The sequence below is a fragment of the Plasmodium relictum genome, assembly GCF_900005765.1.
Source record: "Plasmodium relictum strain SGS1 genome assembly, chromosome: 13".
Lineage (NCBI taxonomy): Eukaryota > Apicomplexa > Aconoidasida > Haemosporida > Plasmodiidae > Plasmodium > Plasmodium relictum.
The window spans coordinates 668971-691484 of record NC_041691.1 but is presented as its reverse complement, the minus strand read 5'-3'; the positions used below and the strand labels follow the sequence as shown (position 1 = coordinate 691484).

The 22514-nt window shown below is 19.1% G+C and overlaps 1 protein-coding gene across 1 annotated transcript; it reads right to left on the bottom strand.

Moving 5' to 3' along the window:
• Positions 1-1010: 1010 nt before the first annotated feature.
• Positions 1011-22187, bottom strand: PRELSG_1316600 (dynein-related AAA-type ATPase, putative; the record flags this gene model as incomplete). The annotated part of the gene is made up of 1 exon (XM_028678694.1): positions 1011-22187. One exon carries the CDS (start codon positions 22185-22187, stop codon positions 1011-1013), a length of 21177 nt encoding a protein of 7058 aa, XP_028535814.1.
• Positions 22188-22514: the final 327 nt, after the last annotated feature.

The following is a 22514-nucleotide window of genomic DNA, read 5'->3' as shown; positions in this document are numbered from 1 at the left end:
AAAAAGAATCAAAAAATTTCCAATTTTTTATTATTAAAAAATTTTAAGCAAAATTTTAACAGTTAAAATTTGAGTTGCAACTTATAGAACAACTCTATGAACGAAATTTTCCGTTTTATAATAAAATATATTTGAGATATAAATAAGAATTTTTTTTTCTTTTTTTTATTCTTTTTTACATTATTAACTTACATTGAAAAAAAATTTCAGTTGTAATTCCATGAACATAATGTGCAATTATTATAAATATATTTATATATATATTATATATTTTTTTTTTTTTTTGATTAAAATATCATAAATTAGAGGTACTTTTGAATTTAAGGAAAATGTGAATATGAAATTTAGTTTTTGTTTAATTATGAATTGTTTTTATTATTTTTAATTAAAATATGAAACATTTATTTTCAAATAGTATATACTAAGTTAAAATTTAAAATTTAAGTCTATAATAAAAAAGAAATGGCAAAAAAAAACATTACTTTAAAATTAATAGCATTTAAATTAATTTAAAAATTATTTAAAGAACGAAAAATTTTTAAATTTATAATATAAAAAAAAAAAAATAAAGTAGAAAAGCATATTTTTATTAATTTATATGTTTTAAAATTTTTAAAAGAAAACAAAATAAACAAATTTATAAGAACAAAGAAAATATTTGTTATAAAATATACAAATTATTTGTTAAAAAAATATTTTTTCTTCATAATAATATTATATATTGCTTATTCTTTAAAATCAAATAACTTAATAGGAAAAATGACAATTTTTTTTAAAAAAATGGAAATTTATTAAAAAGTTAAGTGTACCTAAAAGGATGCTTTTATAATAAATGTAACTAATTTCATTTTATAAAAGCATTTATTTATTCACTGTATAATTTTTTTTTTTTTTTTATTATAGTGTATTATATTATGTATATATATATATTTTTATTACATTTAGAATTATTTAGTTTTTACATTAGATACTTAGTTAAATTTTATTTTGATTATCTATATAGTTTGAATTTATTTGTTATTAAGCATTTGAAACCACTGCCTTATGATGTCACAAGTTAACGATGGTATATCATTTATATCATTAACAACAACAAAATATGGGAAAGGAAAATCATTAAGATATGGTACAATTTCCAATTTATTATTTTTATAAAAAGTCTGTTTTAAATTAAATATTGATTGAGCTTTATTATTCTCTAGCTGTGTATCAATTATCATCAAAACAGGAATAAAATTATTTTGAATACATTTAAAAATTTCTGCCTTAACTGAATTTTTATTAAATCTTCCATCACTAATTATGAGCATTAAATGATTAATTTGATTTTTCGAATTATTTTGCGTATGAGAATTTTTAAAAATATAATTACAAATTTTTAATGCATTTAGCATTGCATTATCGAAGGAATTTTGAGTATCATGATTAAATTGAAAATGATTTAAAATTTTTAAAAAATCTTGTTTATTCAAACTATTTGTCATTGAACAAACAACATTGTTTGAACTAATCACTTCACTCTCCCCAAACGAGCATATACCTATTTTTCCTACATTTAATTTTTCAAAAGCTTTAGCAACTAAAAATATAGCATTTAATGTCATTTTCTGTATATTATTTATTTTCATACTTTTTGTATTATCTATTGCAATTAATATATTATAATCTCTTTTATTCAATTTTGTTTTTCTTTTCCATATTTTACTGTTTCTAAAATCACTTGCAAAATAATTTACTAATTTTTTTATGTTTAATTTTTTTCCTGATTTATAATCTCCTTCATATTTATTTCTAACAGTTGGTTCTAATATAATTTTTAATTGCTCACATAATTGACTAGATATCATTTCTGTTTCGTTATTAATTTGGTTATATAATTTTTCATACTCCACATTAAAATTATCATCATGCAACTTTTCATTTTTTATTTTTTTCTGAAATTCTTCGTAATCATTTTCTAATATATATTCTCTCTCAAAAACTTTTATATTTTCATGAACTTTATAATAGTCACTATTATTAACTGTGTCATTTTCTATTTCATCTTTTCGATTTTTTCCTATGTTTTCATATTCTTTCAATAAGGAATCACTTGATTCTTCTCTTACGTTATTTTCTTCTGAAGTTATTTCATTCTTTTTTTTTTTACAATTTATTGTTCTCATATCATCTAAAGAATTATTTTCTGTTGATGATGTAAAATTATCTAGTTCATCATTATTATCATAATTATCGGAATTTTTTGTTTCTTCATTTTCTTTTATTTTTTCTTCTTGCTCATACATTATATTATTAGTATTTAATTCTTTTAAATATTTATTCAATTTGCTTGAATTACAAGCATCTTTTTGTTTTTCACTATTTTCTTGTTCTTTATCCATGGAATCATTTTCACTTATTTCATTTAAGTTGGGACTCAAATGATCATTCTTGTTAATAAAATCCTTATCTATATTCCTTTCATTTATATTTTCCTTTTCATTCAAATTTTCATCTTTTTCAGAAATATTAAAATCTTTATTTAAGCCTTTTTCTTTCTTCTTTAATTTATCATTTTCAATCGATTCTTTTTCATTAACGGATGAGTTCTTTTCATTTAAATTAAGGAGGTTTTCATTCAATTTTTCAATGAAATTTGTTATATCAACAAAGTTTTCTGTATATATGTTGCATTTATCAATTTTCAAAGAAAAATCATTTGTATTCGAATCATTATTTTCTTCTTGATTATTTTCTTTTCCTGTATTTTTCTGATGTATGTTGTTAATATTTTTTTCTCCACATGATGGGGTATTATCATTTTCTGTTACTTCATTATTTTCATATATTACATTATTGTTTTCATTTTTCTCTACTTCACTATATCCCTTTTTTAAGTGGTCCATTTCATATTCTTCTGCGTCATAATACTTTTCTGTTACATTTTCAGTTGAATTTTCCTCCATTTTTTTATCTTCTTTAATTGTTTCATTTTCATCTTCATAATTACATCTTTTATTTTCCTTTATTTTTTCATTTTCATCTATTTTCGATAATTTACTTTCTTTCTGAATCTTATTTATTTCTTCAGTTTCACCTTTACTTTCATTTTCATTTTGTATTTCATTACTTTCTTCGATATCACTCCTATTCTCACTTAATACTTCACTAATATCATCTTTTTCTTCATATAATTCCCCATTTTCATTTTCTATTTCACTGTTTTCATCAATATCATCTTCATTTTGTTCCTCATTATCATTTTTACCTTCAATATCATCCTTCAGTTCACATGCTTCTTCATTTTGTATCTCAGTGGTTTGCTCAATTTCATTCTTAGCTTGATCACTTTTATCAAGTTCATTTTTTTCTTCAGTAGCTTCTTTATTACTAGTAGTTTCATCATCTTTTTTTTCATCTTCCATTTTCTTATTATTCGTATCTCCTTTTTTTTCTCTTTGATTATTTTTGAAGCCTTTGATATTTTTATCAATTTTGTTTTCTCTTAAATTGTTTTCATTATCTTTTATTTCATTTTCTTCAAGTATATCATCTGAATTGTTTATATTTTCATCAAGAATAGCTTGATCCTCATCACTTATAACATTCTGAAAATTGTTTTCACTATCTGCTTCATCAATTATACTTTTATTCGTTTCTTCTTTTTTTAAATCATTTTTCCTCTCTTCCATTTTATCCTCATCTAAATCTTCTTTGCTTGAAAACGATTTTTCACTACAACTTTTAGAAAAATCACTTGATTCTATTTCAAAGTTTGAATCAAAATTAAAATCAAAATCATTATAATTATTTTCATTTCCCTCATTGTACTTATCATTCATTTGATTCATGCAATTATCAAGATGTGCAGATTTATCATTATTTTCTTCAATATTCAATAAATCAGAATCGTTATTTTCTTTACTTTGTTCATTATTCTCCATATTCAAATCACTATCTTTATTAATTTTAACTTCTTCTTTTTCTTTTTCAATTTTTTTTTCTTTATTGAAATCATTGTCATCTTCCTCAGTTATTTTATCTTCTTCATCTAATTCGATTTCTTCATTTTTTTGTTCATATTCTAATTTTTCTTCTTTTTCTTGATTCTTTTTTTTTAAATCAAAATCTTCCTTTTCTTCTTCTTCAGTTTCTTTATTATCTGTATTTGTATCTTTGCACTTTAAATTGTTTGCCAAAGTATTAGATTCACTTTGATTGAGACTTTTATTATTTTTTTCAAAAACGTCATCAATATTTTCTTCTAAATCATTTTCATTTTCTTCGTTTGTTCTTTTATTTACTTCATCATAATCTTTTTCATTCATTTCTTTTTGTTCATTAACTTTATCTTTGCTTTGTTCTCCATTGTTATTATTATTTTCCATATTTAAGTTTTCTTGTTCATTTTCCATTTTATTTTTATTATTATTGTTTGCCTCGTTAATATCATTTAATTCTTTTTCACAAAAATTTTTAAAATTATATGTAGATTCTATAGCTTCTTCATTAAAATCATTTTCATCCTGACTAAAATTGTTCTCATTTTCATTATAAATATTATCTAAATCTTCATTGTCAACTTTATCAGAAATATTTCTTACTCCTTTACCTTCACCCAAACCGATACCTTTTAAGAAATCAATTTTATGAAATATTTCATTTTCTTTTTCATTTTTTATTTCTTCATTTTCATTTTTTGATTCTCTACACAATCCTTTGGTATATAAAATTTTCAACACTTTTAAAAAGTATAAAGAAATATTTGAAAAACCATTGAATATATCTAAAAAATATAAAAATATGCACTTTATAAAATAAAATAAATTTTTACTTAAATAAAAAAAAATTTCTAAATTTTTCTTATTTTTTTCTTTTAGAGAAGCAGAAGAAAATACGCTTAAGTATAATTTTATAATATCTTTCATTAAATAAATTTCATTAACATTTTTGGATTCTTGAAAATTTGGATACTCTTCTTTATATATTATTGATTTTTTATTAATAATATTATTTATAAAAATAAAAATTTGATTATTTGCATATTCTATATTATACATACAAAAGTTATTTATTGCTCCTTCGTTATTATTTTCTTCAATATTTTGATATGAATTCATATGTATTTTATTATATTCATCAGAAATGTTTTGATTTATAGCCTTGAACGACTCAATAAACTTATTTATATGTGAATATATTTTATTTTTAAAATAAGGAGCAATGTTTAAAGAAAATATTTTATACAAATTATTTTCTAAGTATTTAGTACTTTCATTAATATAATTTAAAAACTTTACATTTATTTTAAGCTTAAAATTGGAAATATTTTTAAAAAATTCTTTTAAACAATTAATATTATCTATGTTTTTAAAATATTTGAACATTATGAATTCGTTGGAATTATATACAATATATATAATTTTATATACGCAAAATAAAACGTTTTTGAAAAAATCATCTTCTGATAAATACTCATAAAATATACTTAAATTTTGTAATAACGTACTCTTTAGAAAATTACATTTTAATAAAAAATTTTCAAATATACTCATATCTACTGCCAAATAATTTAATTTATATTTCTTTTCAAGTATCAGCGTTGATATCATTAAATAATAAAATACAAAATGGTGATAGAAAGTATTAATTTCTTTTCTTAAATTAAAATATTCAAAATTAATAGAATTAAAAAGATAGTATAGCATTTCATCATTTCTAATATCTTCATGCATATTAATCGATTTTATATATATAGTTAAATAAAGTATTTTATAATTTTTATATTCGTTATTTTTTAAAATATAATTTATTTTATCTAAAAAATTAAAAGTATATAACTTTTTACTTGTGATATTTTTTTTTATATCATATTCAAAATGTAATAAATTTTCTTTTAACTCATTTATTTTAGCTCTTTTCTTTTCTTCATCTATATGAGGATTATTTTCTACCATGTAGGATAAGCAATTTTTTAACTCACATATAATTTCATCAGATGATAAGTATTCTAATAAAATATTACTGTTTGCAGTATTGTCAAAATATATACAATCTTTAAATAGGTTAGAAAAAAATGTAAAGTTACTTAAATCATTTAAAACTGATATGTTTAATTTTTTAGTAATAAAATGTTTTAGTATATATATCCATCTTTTTTTTTGATTAATAGTTGCATTAATACATTGATCTTTTAAAATATTTTTTATTTCACACACATAATTATTTGATAAGTCTTCAAAGCTATAATAATTATCGAGATTATTTAAAAATTCTTTTAGGTTTAATCTTTTCATTTTATTTCTTAAATTTAAAAAGGAATATTTTAGTCCATTAATCTCATTATAAATGCAATGTTCTTCTTCAGAAATTTTCTTCACTTTTTCTTTTTCATGACTAAATAGTTCATTATCAAAAACTTTTGTATTCATTGAAGAATCACTTTTTAATGAATTTTCTTTTACTTCTTCATAATTAGACGAATTTTCATTTATTGATAAATTCATTAAATTTTCATCCAATAACAAGTTACTTGATGAAGTTTTACTTGAAACACTTCTTGTATTTTTATTTTCTGAGCTACTATTAATTTTATTATTGTTCTTCATATTTCTTTTTATCTCAGATGTAAACAAAGAATGCTTATTCTCCATAATAAACTTGTCTACTGTTATACTAATTTGTTGAAAATATAATTTAGTAAAGTAAATAATTTTTTTTTTAAATTTAATTATAGTTGCTTTGTATGCTTCTAAGTCAATTAAATCAAAGTTAATTTTTTGTAAAGATTTTTTTAATTGTAAATCAAAATAACTCTTAGAAATTTTGATTTTTTTTTTTATTAAAGGTAAATATATATGCATATAATTATATACATTTAAAAATACATTACTCATAATTTTTTCGTTTATATTTTCTGAATTTTTAAATATATCTGCTATGAAAAAAATTAGATTTAAACGCACAGAAAATTCACCAATCATTGAATCTCTTAGAAAAATTACAAGTGATTCAAATGTTTTAATTATTTTAATTTTTGTATTGTCATTTGTAATATCATTGTTACTATAATTCATATTTTCCAAATTCTTATTATCGTATGTATCATCATAACATAAATAAAATAAATAGGCGAATAAATTTAAAGTCTTTTTTTTTATGATTTTATGATTTATATTTTTTCGAATGTTTTTTATTTCTTCCAATTTGTATAATCTAAAGTAAATTGTATAAATCATTAATTCTTCTAGTATATTACTCTTCATGAGATCACTTAAGCGATTCATATTGATTTCATCAAAATTAGCAAAATTATCTTTTTTAAGAGAATTAATTAAATTCACTAAATGTTCTAATTTTAAAATTATTCTTTCTATTTGATTCTTAACATCATTTAAAGGAATATCTAAAATATTATCAATTGCATTTAAAATATTTAATATATTTAAATTGTTGCTATCATTATATATTTTAATAAATTCGTTTTTTGAATTATTAAGAAAAAAACACACATCATTTAATGCACTAAAAAAGAATTCCATGAAATTGTATTCTAATAAATTTATATATTTATTTATGTAAGCATGATTTTTTTTATTATTCAACAATAATTCAAATATTTTCCTTTTAAAATTTAGAAATTTATCATCTTTATACTTTATAATATTTCCAAAATTGTCTATTATGTTTAAAGTAAAAATTAATAATTTCTTTTCTTCATTTTTTTTATTTAACAAAAATGCAGAATTATCCTCTTGAGAGGAAGACATATTATTTAATTTAATTAACATATCTAAAATATGATTTATATTTTTTTTTATTCTACCTATTTCATTTTTTGATTTGTTTTTAAATGTATCTTTTTTTTTAAAAATTTTTATGATCTTATATATAATTTTATTAAATAAATTTTCGTTTAATTTTTCTTTGTCCTCTTTTAATTTATCAGAAACACTATCATTATTATTTTTTGTTGAATCACTATTACTAAAATTTTCCTTTTTTTTTTCTGTGTTAGATAGTTCTATTTCTTCATTGTCTACTTCATTTTTTTCATAAGAATAATATGTTATGTTATTATCAGCATTTTCTGTGTTTAAGAAATAATTTTCTGAATAAAAAACATCATTTATTTCTTTTTCAATATTTTTTTCTATGTAATCCTCTTCGATATTTTCACAATTTTCTTTTATTGTAGTATTTTTAAACTGTTCAATTTTAAATAATTCATTCATATTTGATATAGAATCGTATTCATTAGATATTACAATTTTTTTACATAGTATTTTTAAGCAGTTTAATAAATTTGAAAAATCGAATTCTTTAAGAATACCCTTAGGTTTTTGAACAATTTTTATCATAAAATCAAAATACTCTAAGTCACTTATTTTTTCATATTGTTCTTTCTTTAAATTTATAATTTTATTGAAATTAAGAGGAAATTTTATATACTTATATAAGTTATGATTGTCTTTTTGTGATTGCTTTTCATCTAATTTATTAATATTAAATAAATCTTTCTGTTCCTTTTGCTGTAAAATAAAAAAATTTATATTGTGTAGAGAATGTATGAAGATACATAAGGAATATGTGATGGTATGTGTGAATTTTAAAATTAAATTATAGTTTTTTCTTATATGATAGATGAAATTTAAACATGAGTAGATTAATGAAAAATTAATAAAATCATTACAATCATTCAGAGAGAATAATATTTTTTCAATATTATAGCATGATAAAACATTTTTCATAAAACTCTTAAAATCTTTTTTTAACTTGATATATAAATTTTTAATATTTTCCGAATTATTTTTATTTATATAATGGGTAATAAAGTAATTACAATTATATTGATCTGATTTCATTAAATTTAAAACTTTTTTATTCTTTTCTTTATTTATATTTTTCATTAGTTTTGGTAATAAAGGTAAATTCATTTTTACATATTTTATTTTTTCATTCAATAATTCTTTTTTTTTTGTTTTAAAAAAATTGCTATAAGATAATTCTTCAAACAAATCAATTTTTTCAATGTATAAATTATGTTGAGCACCCATATATATTTCTTCTTTGATTGAATTAACTACACTTTTAAAATAGTTTTTAAGTTCTATTCTTTTAAATATTTCTTTAACTTCTTTCCTTATTTCTGTACAAATTATATTTAAAAAGTAGTGAGATATATATAGTGATCCTATGATGTATATAAAATCCTCGCCATCATACTTATTTGTTAAATTAATAAGAATTTTATTTTCAGAAAACATAATTTCTAAAATTTCATCAAAATTCTCCTCGGTTATCTCATTATTTTCCCTTATATAATTATATATATAACTATATTTATAATCAAAATCATATTCTAATTTATTTTCATTCATGTCTATATGATTATTATGATTTCTTACTGTGCTTTTGTTCACACATTCATATATGTCAAAATTTGCCTTATTATCTATATAATTTCTGGATAAATCGATTGCACTCATTTCATTAATAATAATATTTTGATTATTATTTTTATTCATTTCATTTTTATCATTTTCTTGAATAAACTTGCCATTACTTATAATAAATTGTTCTCCATAATTAATATCATTTGTACTGTTTTGAATATTATAACGTGTTAAAATATTTTTTTTATTCCACTTTCTAAAATTATTTTTTACTGCTTTAAAAAGGAGAAATAATAAAATAAAAACGTACTTTTGAATTTTCTTATTAAATTTAATTTCTTTTTTCAAATTAAAAAAATACTTATATAATTCTAATAAATACAGAAGTATTTCAATAGATACTTCTTTTTTATAAACTATAATATTGTATATCTCGTAAAAACGACAAAAATATTTATTTTTATCAATACATTGATTTTCGAAATTATTCATTATATTAAAAAATATAGTAAATATATAGAAAGTAAAAAAGTAACATAAAGAATTTTTGTTGATAGAATTTATATGATTTTTATCAGTCATGTATAACGAATTATTATCTAATACTTGATAAACCTTATTAAATGGTAATTTTGTTATATAATCATAATAATTTTTTTTTAAATTTTTAAAAATAAAATTGCTACTATTTAAATAAAATAATGTCACTTTATTTTTTTTCATTTCTTTATAAATATTTATAATAGAATCAAATATCACTGTTTTATTAAATAAGGATGAATTTAAATAAGAATAATATTTATATGTTGCAATATCTTTGTAATTTTTATGTATGTAAATATTTTTAAAGATAGTGTATTCTTCATATGTAATGATTAGATTTTCAATTTGTTTATTTATCATTTCTACTATATTTTGATTATTGTTTTTATTTAAACTATTCTCTGAAACATTTTTATCCAAAGAAGAATTGTTAAATACAAAACTTATTTTATTTGAAAAAATCGTTTCATTTTTCTTATCAGTGAATTCTGTAACACAATTTTTTTCTATTCTATCATTATATCTTGAAGATAATTCATCGACTTTTCTATCATTAATTAAATAATTTTTTTCATTTACTTTGTCAACGTATTGTTTAGCATAATTATAGTTTTCATCTCTTATCATGTAAACATTCATTAAAAATGAGTAAACTAAATATAAAATTTCTTCTAATATAATAAAAATTACATTTAAACTGAAATTATTTACATTATTTTCATCTTTTATGTTTTTTTCAGCATATTCAATCATCCCATATTTTTCTTTTAATAAACTTAAGATTTCAACTTTTTCTTCAAATATAAAAATTGTGTTATCTATATTCTCCAAATAAGTGTATATTTCACTTAAAATTTTTTTTATGTTTACATGACTGTTATTATTTAACTTATCAACTTCTTCAATAGTAAAATGAAATGTTGCGTTGTTTCCTATGCAATGTTTACTATTTTCGTTCGTGTATTTTAAACACATGTATATATTTAGTAAATATATATAGGAGTTATATAAATATTTTAAGTTTATGTTAAAAATAATAAATTCATAATAAAATAACAACTGGTGGCTTTTGTGTATAATGTTATCATTTCTAATATAATTTTTAGAACTGTTATTAATAATATCATCTATTAAAGAAAAATTTAATTCAAATGAATTCGAGTTTATCTTTAATTTTTCATTTTTATCAATTAAATTTTTAATTATCATATTTTCTATATCATTAATTTTAGAATTATCATTTTCACTTTGTAAAAATTTTAAAGCATGAGAAAAGGATTTCGTTTGAATAAGAAAACTTTCAGTATTCTTGTTAAAATTTCTGTCTTCATTATTATTAAAATCATTGATTACTTTTAAATTATCTCCGTATGTAGGAAGATTTAATAAAATAGATAAGTAACTATTTCTATTTTTAATATATAAAAAATAACTTACATATATATTGTTTATAATTTCAAAGATATTTTTAATCCATTTATCAACAAAATATATACTTAAATAATTCATGTCCTTTTCTTTATTACAATGTATATATAATTTGTTATTATATTTCCTAGAATCAGTATCATTATAAATGCTATTATTTCTATTGAAATCATATATTCTATAATTATTTAGAGAATGTATACTTTTTTCAATTAATAATTTTGATATATGCAAGAATTTCATCAATATAACGTTATTCTTATTGAAATTGCTAATTTTAAAGAGAAATTTTAATGTATCTTTTAAAAAAATAATTTTATTATAAGTTGTTGTATAATTTTTATTGCTTATCATTTCAAAAGCAAATATATAAATGAAAACATAATAATTAAATATATCCTTATTAACTGTATTGCTAAGGTTATCAATTAAATTGAAAATAAACTTTTCTAAATGGATCAAAAACTTGTTCATATTATGAAAAATTAAGCATTTTTTTTTCTTGTTATTTCTATTCCTCATAAAATAAATATAACTAAAGTTATATTTCAAAAATGCTTCAAAAAAATATAAAACTTTTGATAATCCTAAATCAAAATTATTTAAGAGAAATTTTTTGCAGATAAGTAATGGTTTCATAAATTTTCTGAATTTACTACATTTTACATAATTACTGTCCTCTTCATTATTACTTTCCTTGTTTTTTATTATATTTTCATTATTATTTGTTCTTTCTATATATATGATATTATATATATAGTTGTTTATTACATTAAAGTTGTTCATTTTCTTAAAAATAACATTATTAGTAATAAAATTAAGATATCTTTCTACGTTTTTATCATAATTATCTTTTTTTAATGTTTTTCTTCTTATGGAAATTCTATTTTTAAGATTTACTAAATACTGATATCTATAATATATGTCATAAACAGAAAAATCCTCTATAAAACACTGTACTAAATAACAAAATATCTTGTTTAATTTTAATTTATAGAAAGAATTAATTAATGCCTTATCTTTAAATATACATATATTTTGATCTCCTTGATTTTCATTAAAAAAAGTTCTTTTTTTATATATTTTGTTATAATTATATATATAATTTATAAATATGTGAAAATAAAAATAAATGAAATACTTCGAGGATATTTTATGAACCAATTTGCTCTTGTTTATATTACGTATTAGTGAATTCATTAGACTTTTATTTTTTACAAAATTTTCGAGTTTTCTTTTTAATCTATATATTATTCCAATTAAAACATTATTCAGGAAATTAAAAAATGGATAAAAGAATGCTTGAACTTTTTCGTTAATCTTTGAGAATATTCCACAGTAAAAATTCCCAAATGACCTTAAAAAAGTATACTTCCATTTTTTTAAATTTATTTTACTATTATTTTTTAGTAATAAGAAATTAGTGCAAATTAAATTTATAAATATATCTATATAATATAAATTATTTCCAAATTTGTAATTTAATAATATATTTAAGTTATTTCTAAAAATATGATTATAATTTTTTTTGTTTAAATTCCTCTTTTTTTCCTTTATTGTTTCCTCATCTAGTATATATTCTATTATAAAAGATATCAAAGATATGATTAAACAAAAATATATTATATCCTTATTGCATTTAATCCCATTTGCACTAAATGAATTATAACAATAATTTATATAATCTAATATTTTTCTAAAATTAATTTTTATATCTTTATTAAAAAAAAAATTAATTAATTCACTTATAATATTATCATTATTTTTTTTTTTAATATTTTTTAAAAAATTCTTTATTATATAAAAAAACAAATTATTTTCTTTTACTAAATTTAAATGATCTTGCTTTATTTTTTTGTTATTGGTTGATTGGCCTTCATTATATTGCTTATTTTGAAAATTATAACATAAGTTAATTAAATGAAAAAGAAAATTACTACAGAAATTGGAATCATTAAATGAATTAATGAATCTGTTATGATCGTTGTTCTTTTTATAATTTAAATTCATACCATTTTTATTTGAATAATCTATAAAATTATTAAATGAAAAGTTACCATAACTTCCTTTGTGCATATCAAATATATCATTATATGTAGTTTCACATATATTTCTATAAAGAGGACTGCTACATAAATGATTATCAATATTGAGTGAATTATTGACATATTCATTTTTTATTCCAAAATAAATTTCAAAACAGCGATTTCGTAAAGCCTTACTAATTTTATAATGCTCTTCAGAATTTAATGTTAAAAAAATTTGAAAATTCTTATGAGGCTTAATTTTTTTCTTTTTTCCAAATTCATGAAGTAGTATGTATCCATTTTCCTCAAAAAGACTATTCAATCTATCCAATAAAGATGGTGTAGAATAATGTAAGTGTTTTATTAATATCCAGTAACCATTTTTAATTGATTTAATAAAGTTTCCTTCATTATATACATAAATATTTTCATTAATCTGATTTGTATTTATAATTTTGCAAAGATGAATTATGCCAGACAGAATATTATTTATCTTCTCACTGGGTTCACATTTGTTACAATTATTTATAAATTCTACGTAATTATTTTGATTTTTTTTTAAATTATTTTTCTTATTATTTTTTAAACTCTTTATATAATTAACTGATAAAGAATTTAACTTTTTCATTATGTTTATTTTAATTTGCATAACTTTTTTAATTGTGCTTACTTTATTATGTTTTTTTTTTTCATGATTTTTTGAAGATACAAGATTATTTATTTTTTTACTGAAATAATTAGAATGAAAAGTAGCTAAATTTTTTTTTTTAAAAATAATTTTTAGAGCTAGTTTATTTAATTTATTTATTTGGCTTTCGAATTTTATAATTGCGTTATTTCTACTATTTTGCTCATAACATCCGAATAAATCAAATGTATCTATATCATTAGTTAATGAAAAATCAAAAAGTTTTTTTTTGAAAATAGACGCCAATTTATGCACAAATGAAGACTTTCCTGAATTGTTTTTTCCACATAATAAAATAGGAACATGTAGCTTTATAGCTGATAAACATCCATAAAGAATTTTTTCATCTTTTAATAAGGGGAGAGAAATATCATTAGAAACATTTTCGTTTTTTTTATATTTGTTTAATAGTACATTTTCATATGAAAAATATTTTTCATCATAATCAAAAGAATTAATAAAATTGGAATATACTGAATTATTATTTTTATTATTATTAATAAAGTTAATTAAATTCTCTTTAGTCGTCACTTCAGATATATTATTAATAAAATTTTCATTGTGGTTATATACATTTATTATAATACTCCTTACAATATTTTTATCTTCATTGCATGTTAATCTATTGCATATAAGCATATCACATATAGTAAGAAAATTATTATATGCTATTTTATGTTTAATGAATTTGCAAATTCTTAAAATATCTCTTAAATTCCATATCCAGCATTCACTCTCATTTAGTAAAACATTAATTTTTTTTATTATAAAAATTAATTTTATGATTTTTTTTATTATATCTAACGATATAAAATTACCATATAATTTTTCAACAATGCAAAGATAATCCTCCTCATTTAATTCTTCAAAATATATTTTTGAAAATCTATTTAAAAAGGATTTTGGTAATCCTTTTCTTCCACCTCCCTCTTTATAGGGGTTTTGACAACAAAATAAACGAAAATTTTCATGGCATTTAACAATTTCATTAGTTTCAGGTATAAATATTTCTTTCCTATGATCTAAAATAGAATTAATACCTTCTAATGTTTGTTGATTAGCTAAATTGATTTCATCTATTAGTATCCAATATCCTTTCTTCATACATTCAATTAATTTTCCATCTTTCCAATAATACTGAAATTTTTTTTTGCTCTCACTGTTAATATTTTCATCTTCTCTTTCTTTTTTATTTTCTTGCATTTCTTCTTCATTTTTCCTTTTTTTTTTATTTGACTCATTTTTTATATCTTTAATGGGAAAATATGATCCTATAAAATCATAGATATCTGTACATTCAGATAAGTTGATGCGAATTAATTTATTATGCGTTAGTTTTGCTAGTATATTTACAATGCATGTTTTTCCAACCCCAGGTGACCCTTCAATTAAAATAGAATTGTCTAATTGCATAGCTCTAACAATTTTAAATAAATTTTGCTTAATATTTGGTGTCTCAAATACAAAATGAGAATTCTGAGAAAACTTATTCAAATTACAATCGAAATTTTTTTTAAATTTGATATGAAAATCATTCATTTTTAGATAACTTTTTTTAAATATAAAGTTATAAGGTTCATGAAAATAGTTCATTATTATTTCTTTTTTTTTTATGTTATATTTAATAGATAAACATAAATTTTCTAAAGTTTTTATTAATATGTTCTTTAAAATTTCTTTTATTTTCATATCTTCATTTCCATCAATTAATATTAAACATCCACTATGATAAAAACTACGTATACAGTAACTTTTTAATTTATTTAATTGTACTTTTAGCTCATTCTTTTTTTCTTTATATAATTTTTTTCTATTATTCACATATGCATTCATAAAAGTAATCCACTTAATAGAATCCCTTACAGAAAGAGTTACAGATGATAAAGATTTGTCATTTGATACTTGTTGAAATATCTGACAAATATATTTGGTGATTTCACATTTTATATTTTTTTCTTTTGTAAAATTTATTTGTTTCATAATTAAAAAATAAAAATCATTGGAATCATATGAAAAATTACTAACAAAAATTTCAGTAAATCTATTTCTCAATGCATGAGAAATTTCTTTTTTTCCAAAATCGCCGCATGGATTCATAGTACCTATAAAATAAAAATTGTCATGTGCTTTTAAATTTTTGATATTTTTTCCTCCTTTTTCTGTTAGCAACAATGTTCTTTCATATTCTAAAACTGAATTTAATCTTTCAATAACAGATGATTCAACTAATGATATTTCATCCATTAAAAATATATTTCCTTTTTTTAAAGAAGACACTAAAATTCCATCAAACCATGTAAAAACAGATTTTAGATTATTCACTGATCTTTCCATTTTTGTCAATTTTCTTTTAATATTTTCATTTAAGTTATATTTTTTTTGTAAATAAAGATTAAATACTAAAAAGTCTTCTTTTTTTATATCTACAATTTTTTCATAAATAATCCCACTTAAATAATTATAGACATAATTATCTTCATAGTATTTAGAAAATTCATTATATAAATCAATGCAATTTTTTTTTAATTTATCATAATCTGCTTTTTTATTTTTTATTAATTTTAAACTACCTATTATATCATAAACATCAGTGCTTTCATTACAATTTAAGATATTTAATTTTAAATTTTCGACAAAACTCAGTAACTCACAGCATGTAGTTTTTCCGCATCCTGTTTCCCCTATTAGTAAAGGAGATTCTTTATACTTAAAACATTTTAATAATAAGCAAATAATTCTGCATGTATTTTTACCAAAATACATATTCTTTAAATATTGGAATCTTTTTAAATCATCATAATTATAGCCATTATTATTGTTCTTATCATATAAATCTAAATCACACGTTTTGGTATTCTTTTTGTTATCTAAGAAATCCTTTATATTATCATTAACAATAGAACTATTTTTTTTTAATTTAGATTTTTCAATTTTTTTAAAATGATTTATTTTAGAAATTTTTTCTATAAAGTAATTCTTCAAACACTTAACATCTTCATCATTTTCATAATCAATTACAAGTTTTTCCTGTTTTTTTAAAAAATTCTCACTCAATATATTCTTAACAATTTCTTTGTCTTTTTCGCTTCTCAATTTTTCTGCAATAATATAGTAACCCTGTAAAGCTGCCTCTAAGTTATTATTTGGATATCTATTTCCCCATTTAATTAAATCTCTTAAGGTCATTAAATTGTCATTAAAATAATTATAATTGGATTTCACATTTTTTAATTCAGTATACGCATTTATCATTTTTTTAGAAATTTTCGGAGAAATAGTACACCTTCTATGTAGAATTATTTCTAATTCTTCTACTTTGAAATCATTTATATGAAATTCAATAAATCTACTTCTAAATGCTTTAGATAGTTCTTTTCTCCCAATATAACTATTATTAGCAGGATTTTGAGTAGCAAATAGCATGAAATCTTTATGAGCTTTAATATAGCATTTTAATTCAGGAATATACAATTCTTTATTATCATCTAAAATTCTATTTAATGATTCTAAAACTTCTGATGGAGCTAAATTTAATTCGTCTAATACAAGCCAATATCCATTCTTAACAGCTTTTACAAATATACCTTCCTCAAATATTAAATTGCCACTTTTTTTATCATTAACAAATTGGCCGTAGTACTCGTTTATATCTGTATTCATATGATTATTAATTCTTATAAATTTATGACCAGTTATATCAGCAAAAAATTTAACTAAAGAGGTTTTTCCAACAGATGTATTTCCTTCTAACAGAATTGGTGTTTTTATTCCACTTAAGCATAAAGCTAATTTTTTTATATTTTCTTTTACACTTTTTGTGATTATAAAATTAGATAATATATTTTTTAAATTTATTTGCTCATTTCCACATAATATCCAACTATTTTCTATGCATGCATATTTTTCTTTTTCTTTATTTTTATCTATATCACTTTTAGAATTAGAAGTATTTTTCGTATCGTTCAAATTATTTAAATATGGTGCATTTTCTTCTCTTCCTTTTTTTTTATCATAAATTTTATATTGATAATAAGTTTCCAGCATATTATAATCTATAATTCCATTTTTTTCAATATGCATTGTATTACTGTGGTCTTCTACGTTGTTATGTTGAGTATATTTAAAATATTTATTAAAAATATTCTCTATAATTTTTTGATTATCATAATTTAGACAACTTAAAAAATTACAAATAAAACCATTTTTAATTGCAACTTGCAAAGATAGAGGTTTAAACGTTCTTTTATGAACATATATAGCATATTTTATTGCTCTCACTAAATTTCTTGTAGAAAATGATATTTGTTTATTTTCTAAATTATTCATATTTTTTAAACTTTCTTTCTTAATTTCTAAATAACAATTAGTAATATTTTTTATTAACATATTATCACATGTTATATCTTTTAAAAAGTGTTTCACTATCATTTCGACGTCATCATACTCTAAAATTTCATCAACAAATATTTCAGTAAATTTATTTCGAATAATAAATGGTAATTCTTTTTTTCCTGCAGATATAGTACTATTATATAAGTCAATTTCATTTCCTACTTTTGTTTCTAAGTTAATATAATTATTATTACCATTGCTGTTATTAATATTAACACTTTTTAAATCATTCGACTTATTTGTTTCCTTCACTTTTCTTAAATTTGGAATTATAGGCGGATTCATACAGGCAAATAATCGAAAATTTTCGTGAATTTTTATTTTTTCATTTCCTTTTTCAACAACATCGAAGTATTTATTTGATGAATCCATTAATCCTTGTAATCTCTGTAATATTTCTGTTTGTGCTAAATTTATTTCATCAAGTAAAATCCAATAGCCATTTTTTATGCAATCAATTAAAATACCATCATGAAATTTAAAAATTAATTCATTCATCTTTTTGTTACTTTGTTCTTCATTCATATCATCTTGGTTATCACCTTTTTTTATTTTCTCATTTACATTATTTTGACTATTACTAGTATTTTTTTTTTCTTCCATATCTCCCTTTATTTCTAAAATTTGTTCAAAATTATAATTTAAAGCATAATTTTTATTTAAATTATCGTTATTATTACACCAAAAATTAATTATATTTTTACAATTAGAAAGAAAAAATTTGCATTGTTTTATAATTTTCATATCAAATAGCTTTGTATTCTTTTTAAAATTTTCCATAATATATTTTACATAGTTATAGCATGTATTTAAAAATGTAATATACTTCTTTTCGCTTAATATTATTCTTAACTTTAAATAAAACAAATTTAATTCTTTTTTGCAAATATATTTCATTTTACTAGTTAATCTTTTTAATTTTTCAAATAATTCATTTGCTTTAACATTTATATTAAAAGGATAATAATTACCAATTAAATCAGAAGCCTCCGATTGTTCACTAAAAACGAATACATGCAACTTCTTTTCAAAAATTTTTGATATATAGTCTATTAATGCTGTTTTTCCAACTCCTGTATCACCTATTAATAATATACTTTCCTTGTTATATACACCTTCAATTATTTCATATATTATAGATTTATGAACGGACGTTAATAAAAAAGAATAATTATAAATTTTATCAAAGTTAAAATTAATTTTTGGATATTCATTTTTTAACGTTTCATTAAATTCATTTATATAAGTATTAAGTGAATATGATTTCATATATTTTATAACGTTGTTTTCATTTAATTTAAAAATTTTAATTAATTTAATTAAAAAATTATATTTTAAATTAATATTAGGTATGTGAGAAATTAAAATAGATTTGCAAATTTGAAATAGATGTATTTTTGTTTTTTCATTTTCATATATAAATATTTTCCTTTTATTTATTCTATTTATGATTTTTATTAAATCATGTAAATTAATATTCCTTAATATGTTATATTTGTCCAAATCTATTTTAATAGTATTATAGCAATCCAAAAGTATGTTTTTATAATTGTCGTTAATTTTATTTAATTTTTTATATAAAATTTCTTTTATTTCACTATTACTATAATTTCCAATAAATATACTGTGCCATTTGTTGAATAAACTAGTTAAATTATGAGGTTTATGATTTATTAATACTAATTCATTCATTTCATTATTATTTATGAGTTCATTATTTATATTATCACTTGTACAATATTTATTATTTAAATTATTTATATTGTTATAATCATTGTTTACGGTTACTGTGGAAAATAACCGAAAGTTTTGATGAGGATAAATATATTCTCCTTTTTCTGATAAATATATATACCCTTTACTAGTTAATTCATGCAACTTTTCTATTACACTATTAGAAATATTATTAATATTCTCAAAAATGATCCAACTTCCATTTTTCATGGCCTTTGTCAATATACCATATTTAAATTCAAAGCACTTTTCATTACTTTCCCATATTCCTAAAATAGATTTAGAGTCTGATATATCATCTAGATATAAACTAATGATGTTTTCTGTTTCATTTTTTGTTCTATATATTTTTTCATATATAAAATTTATTATAGATGTTTTTCCCGAACCTTGATTTCCTATTAAAATTGTTGGTTTTTTATTATAAATATTTGTTATTAATGTTTCAATAACTATGTTTAGCCTTTTGGTAACAATAAAATTATTTTCATTTTCTAACAAATTTATATTTTTTTTTACTTTTAATTCAAATGTTGGGTATAATGTTGATTCAATATTTACATAATATTTTATAATTTTATTTTCTATTATATTACAATGAAATTTTTCTATGTATAAATATTCTAAGTCTTTTATGTTATAATTATACATTAGTAATATATTATATATATTTTTATTATTATGACAATTTTTTTCAAGTTGTGAAAATTCTTTTTCATCAAAATAATTGTATTCTCCTTTACTTAAATTTATATTAAAGTCTTCATTTTTTTTCTCTTTGCTTTTATCGATAAAGTTATTTTTCTCGTTTTTATACAAAGAACCATTATAAAAAATATTATCCTTTATATAAATTCCATTAGAGCAATTACCAATCTCATAATAATTTAAATATATTAAATAAATTAATGATTCAAAAAATGGATCTTTACATTTTAAAAACTGTGATAATAAAATTAAATAATTTTTATCAAGTATATTATTTATAGTTAAATAATAATATATCAATAAAATTTTAATACAATATATATAATATATGTTACACTTACACGGGTAATAATTTTTTTGTTCTAAATACTTTCTCAATATTCCTTTAAAATAATTGCAGCAATAAATAGATTTTTGTAGCACTTCCTTGAAGAAATAATCAATCGTATTTTTATAAAATAATTCTTTACTAAATAATATGCAATTCATGCATATCATACAAAAATAAATCTCTTTATCTATCTTAAATTTTTTAATAAATTCATAAATATGTAAAGTAGGTTTGCTGCTATTTTCATTATTTAATAAATCTACATTTTTTTTTTTATTGTTGTTACTTTTTAATTTATTTGTATCATTAATATTAACATTTATAAATTTAGAATTTGTTTCTTCTTCATTTTGTTTATCCTTATTTATAGTAGTATAGTTATATCTAGATAACAAGAGTGCTTCTTCGAATATTTGATTTATGATTGATATCATTAAAAAATTAAAAAATTTTAAGGATATTTTTAATAGAGATGGATCAAACAAAGTTAATATCAATATTTTTGTTATCACTAAATCCCTCCTGTATTTATTATCAAAGTTATTAAAACATACTGATATATTACAGTTCTTTTTTTGTTTTTTTATTTCTTCCAAATTTTTGTTTTCATTAAAATTTTCAATCTGATTCTTTTTTTTTTCATTATATGCATTATTGCTATTTTTTAAAAATAAATATTTGTTATATTTACTTAAATTTCTCAAATTTTCGTTTTTAATTTGGCAAACGCATACTTTATAATAGCAATACTTTTGTAAAATACAACAATTCTTATAAATATAACTAATATATTTGTGTTGCTTACAAGTACATTTTTTTTTTCTTTTTATTGGTAACTTTTCTTTCTTATATACACCATTTCCAAAATTGTTATTTTTACATATTTTTTGATTTCTGTTTTTTAATTCATTTATTATTTCTTTACACCAAAGAAATGTAGATTTGTATTCTGTCATTGTCATTGTTAAAACAATTTAATTTAATAAATAAATAAAAATATATTTGACAAAATAAAAAATTATACACTTTATTAAAAATAATTAAAAATTTTACAATAATGAAATAATAATGTTGCTTATTTCATTTTTTATGTTATATATTTTTTTTTTTATTTATTACTTTAAAGGATAAAAAAATATATTAAATAACAGTGAAAATATTAAAAACAAATTTAAAAATTAATATTAATTCTTTATAGATAATTAACTTGAATAAACTAAAAAAAATTTTTAAATTTGATTTAAACATATATTTTTTTTTTTTTTTTTCACATTGATATATTTAGTAAA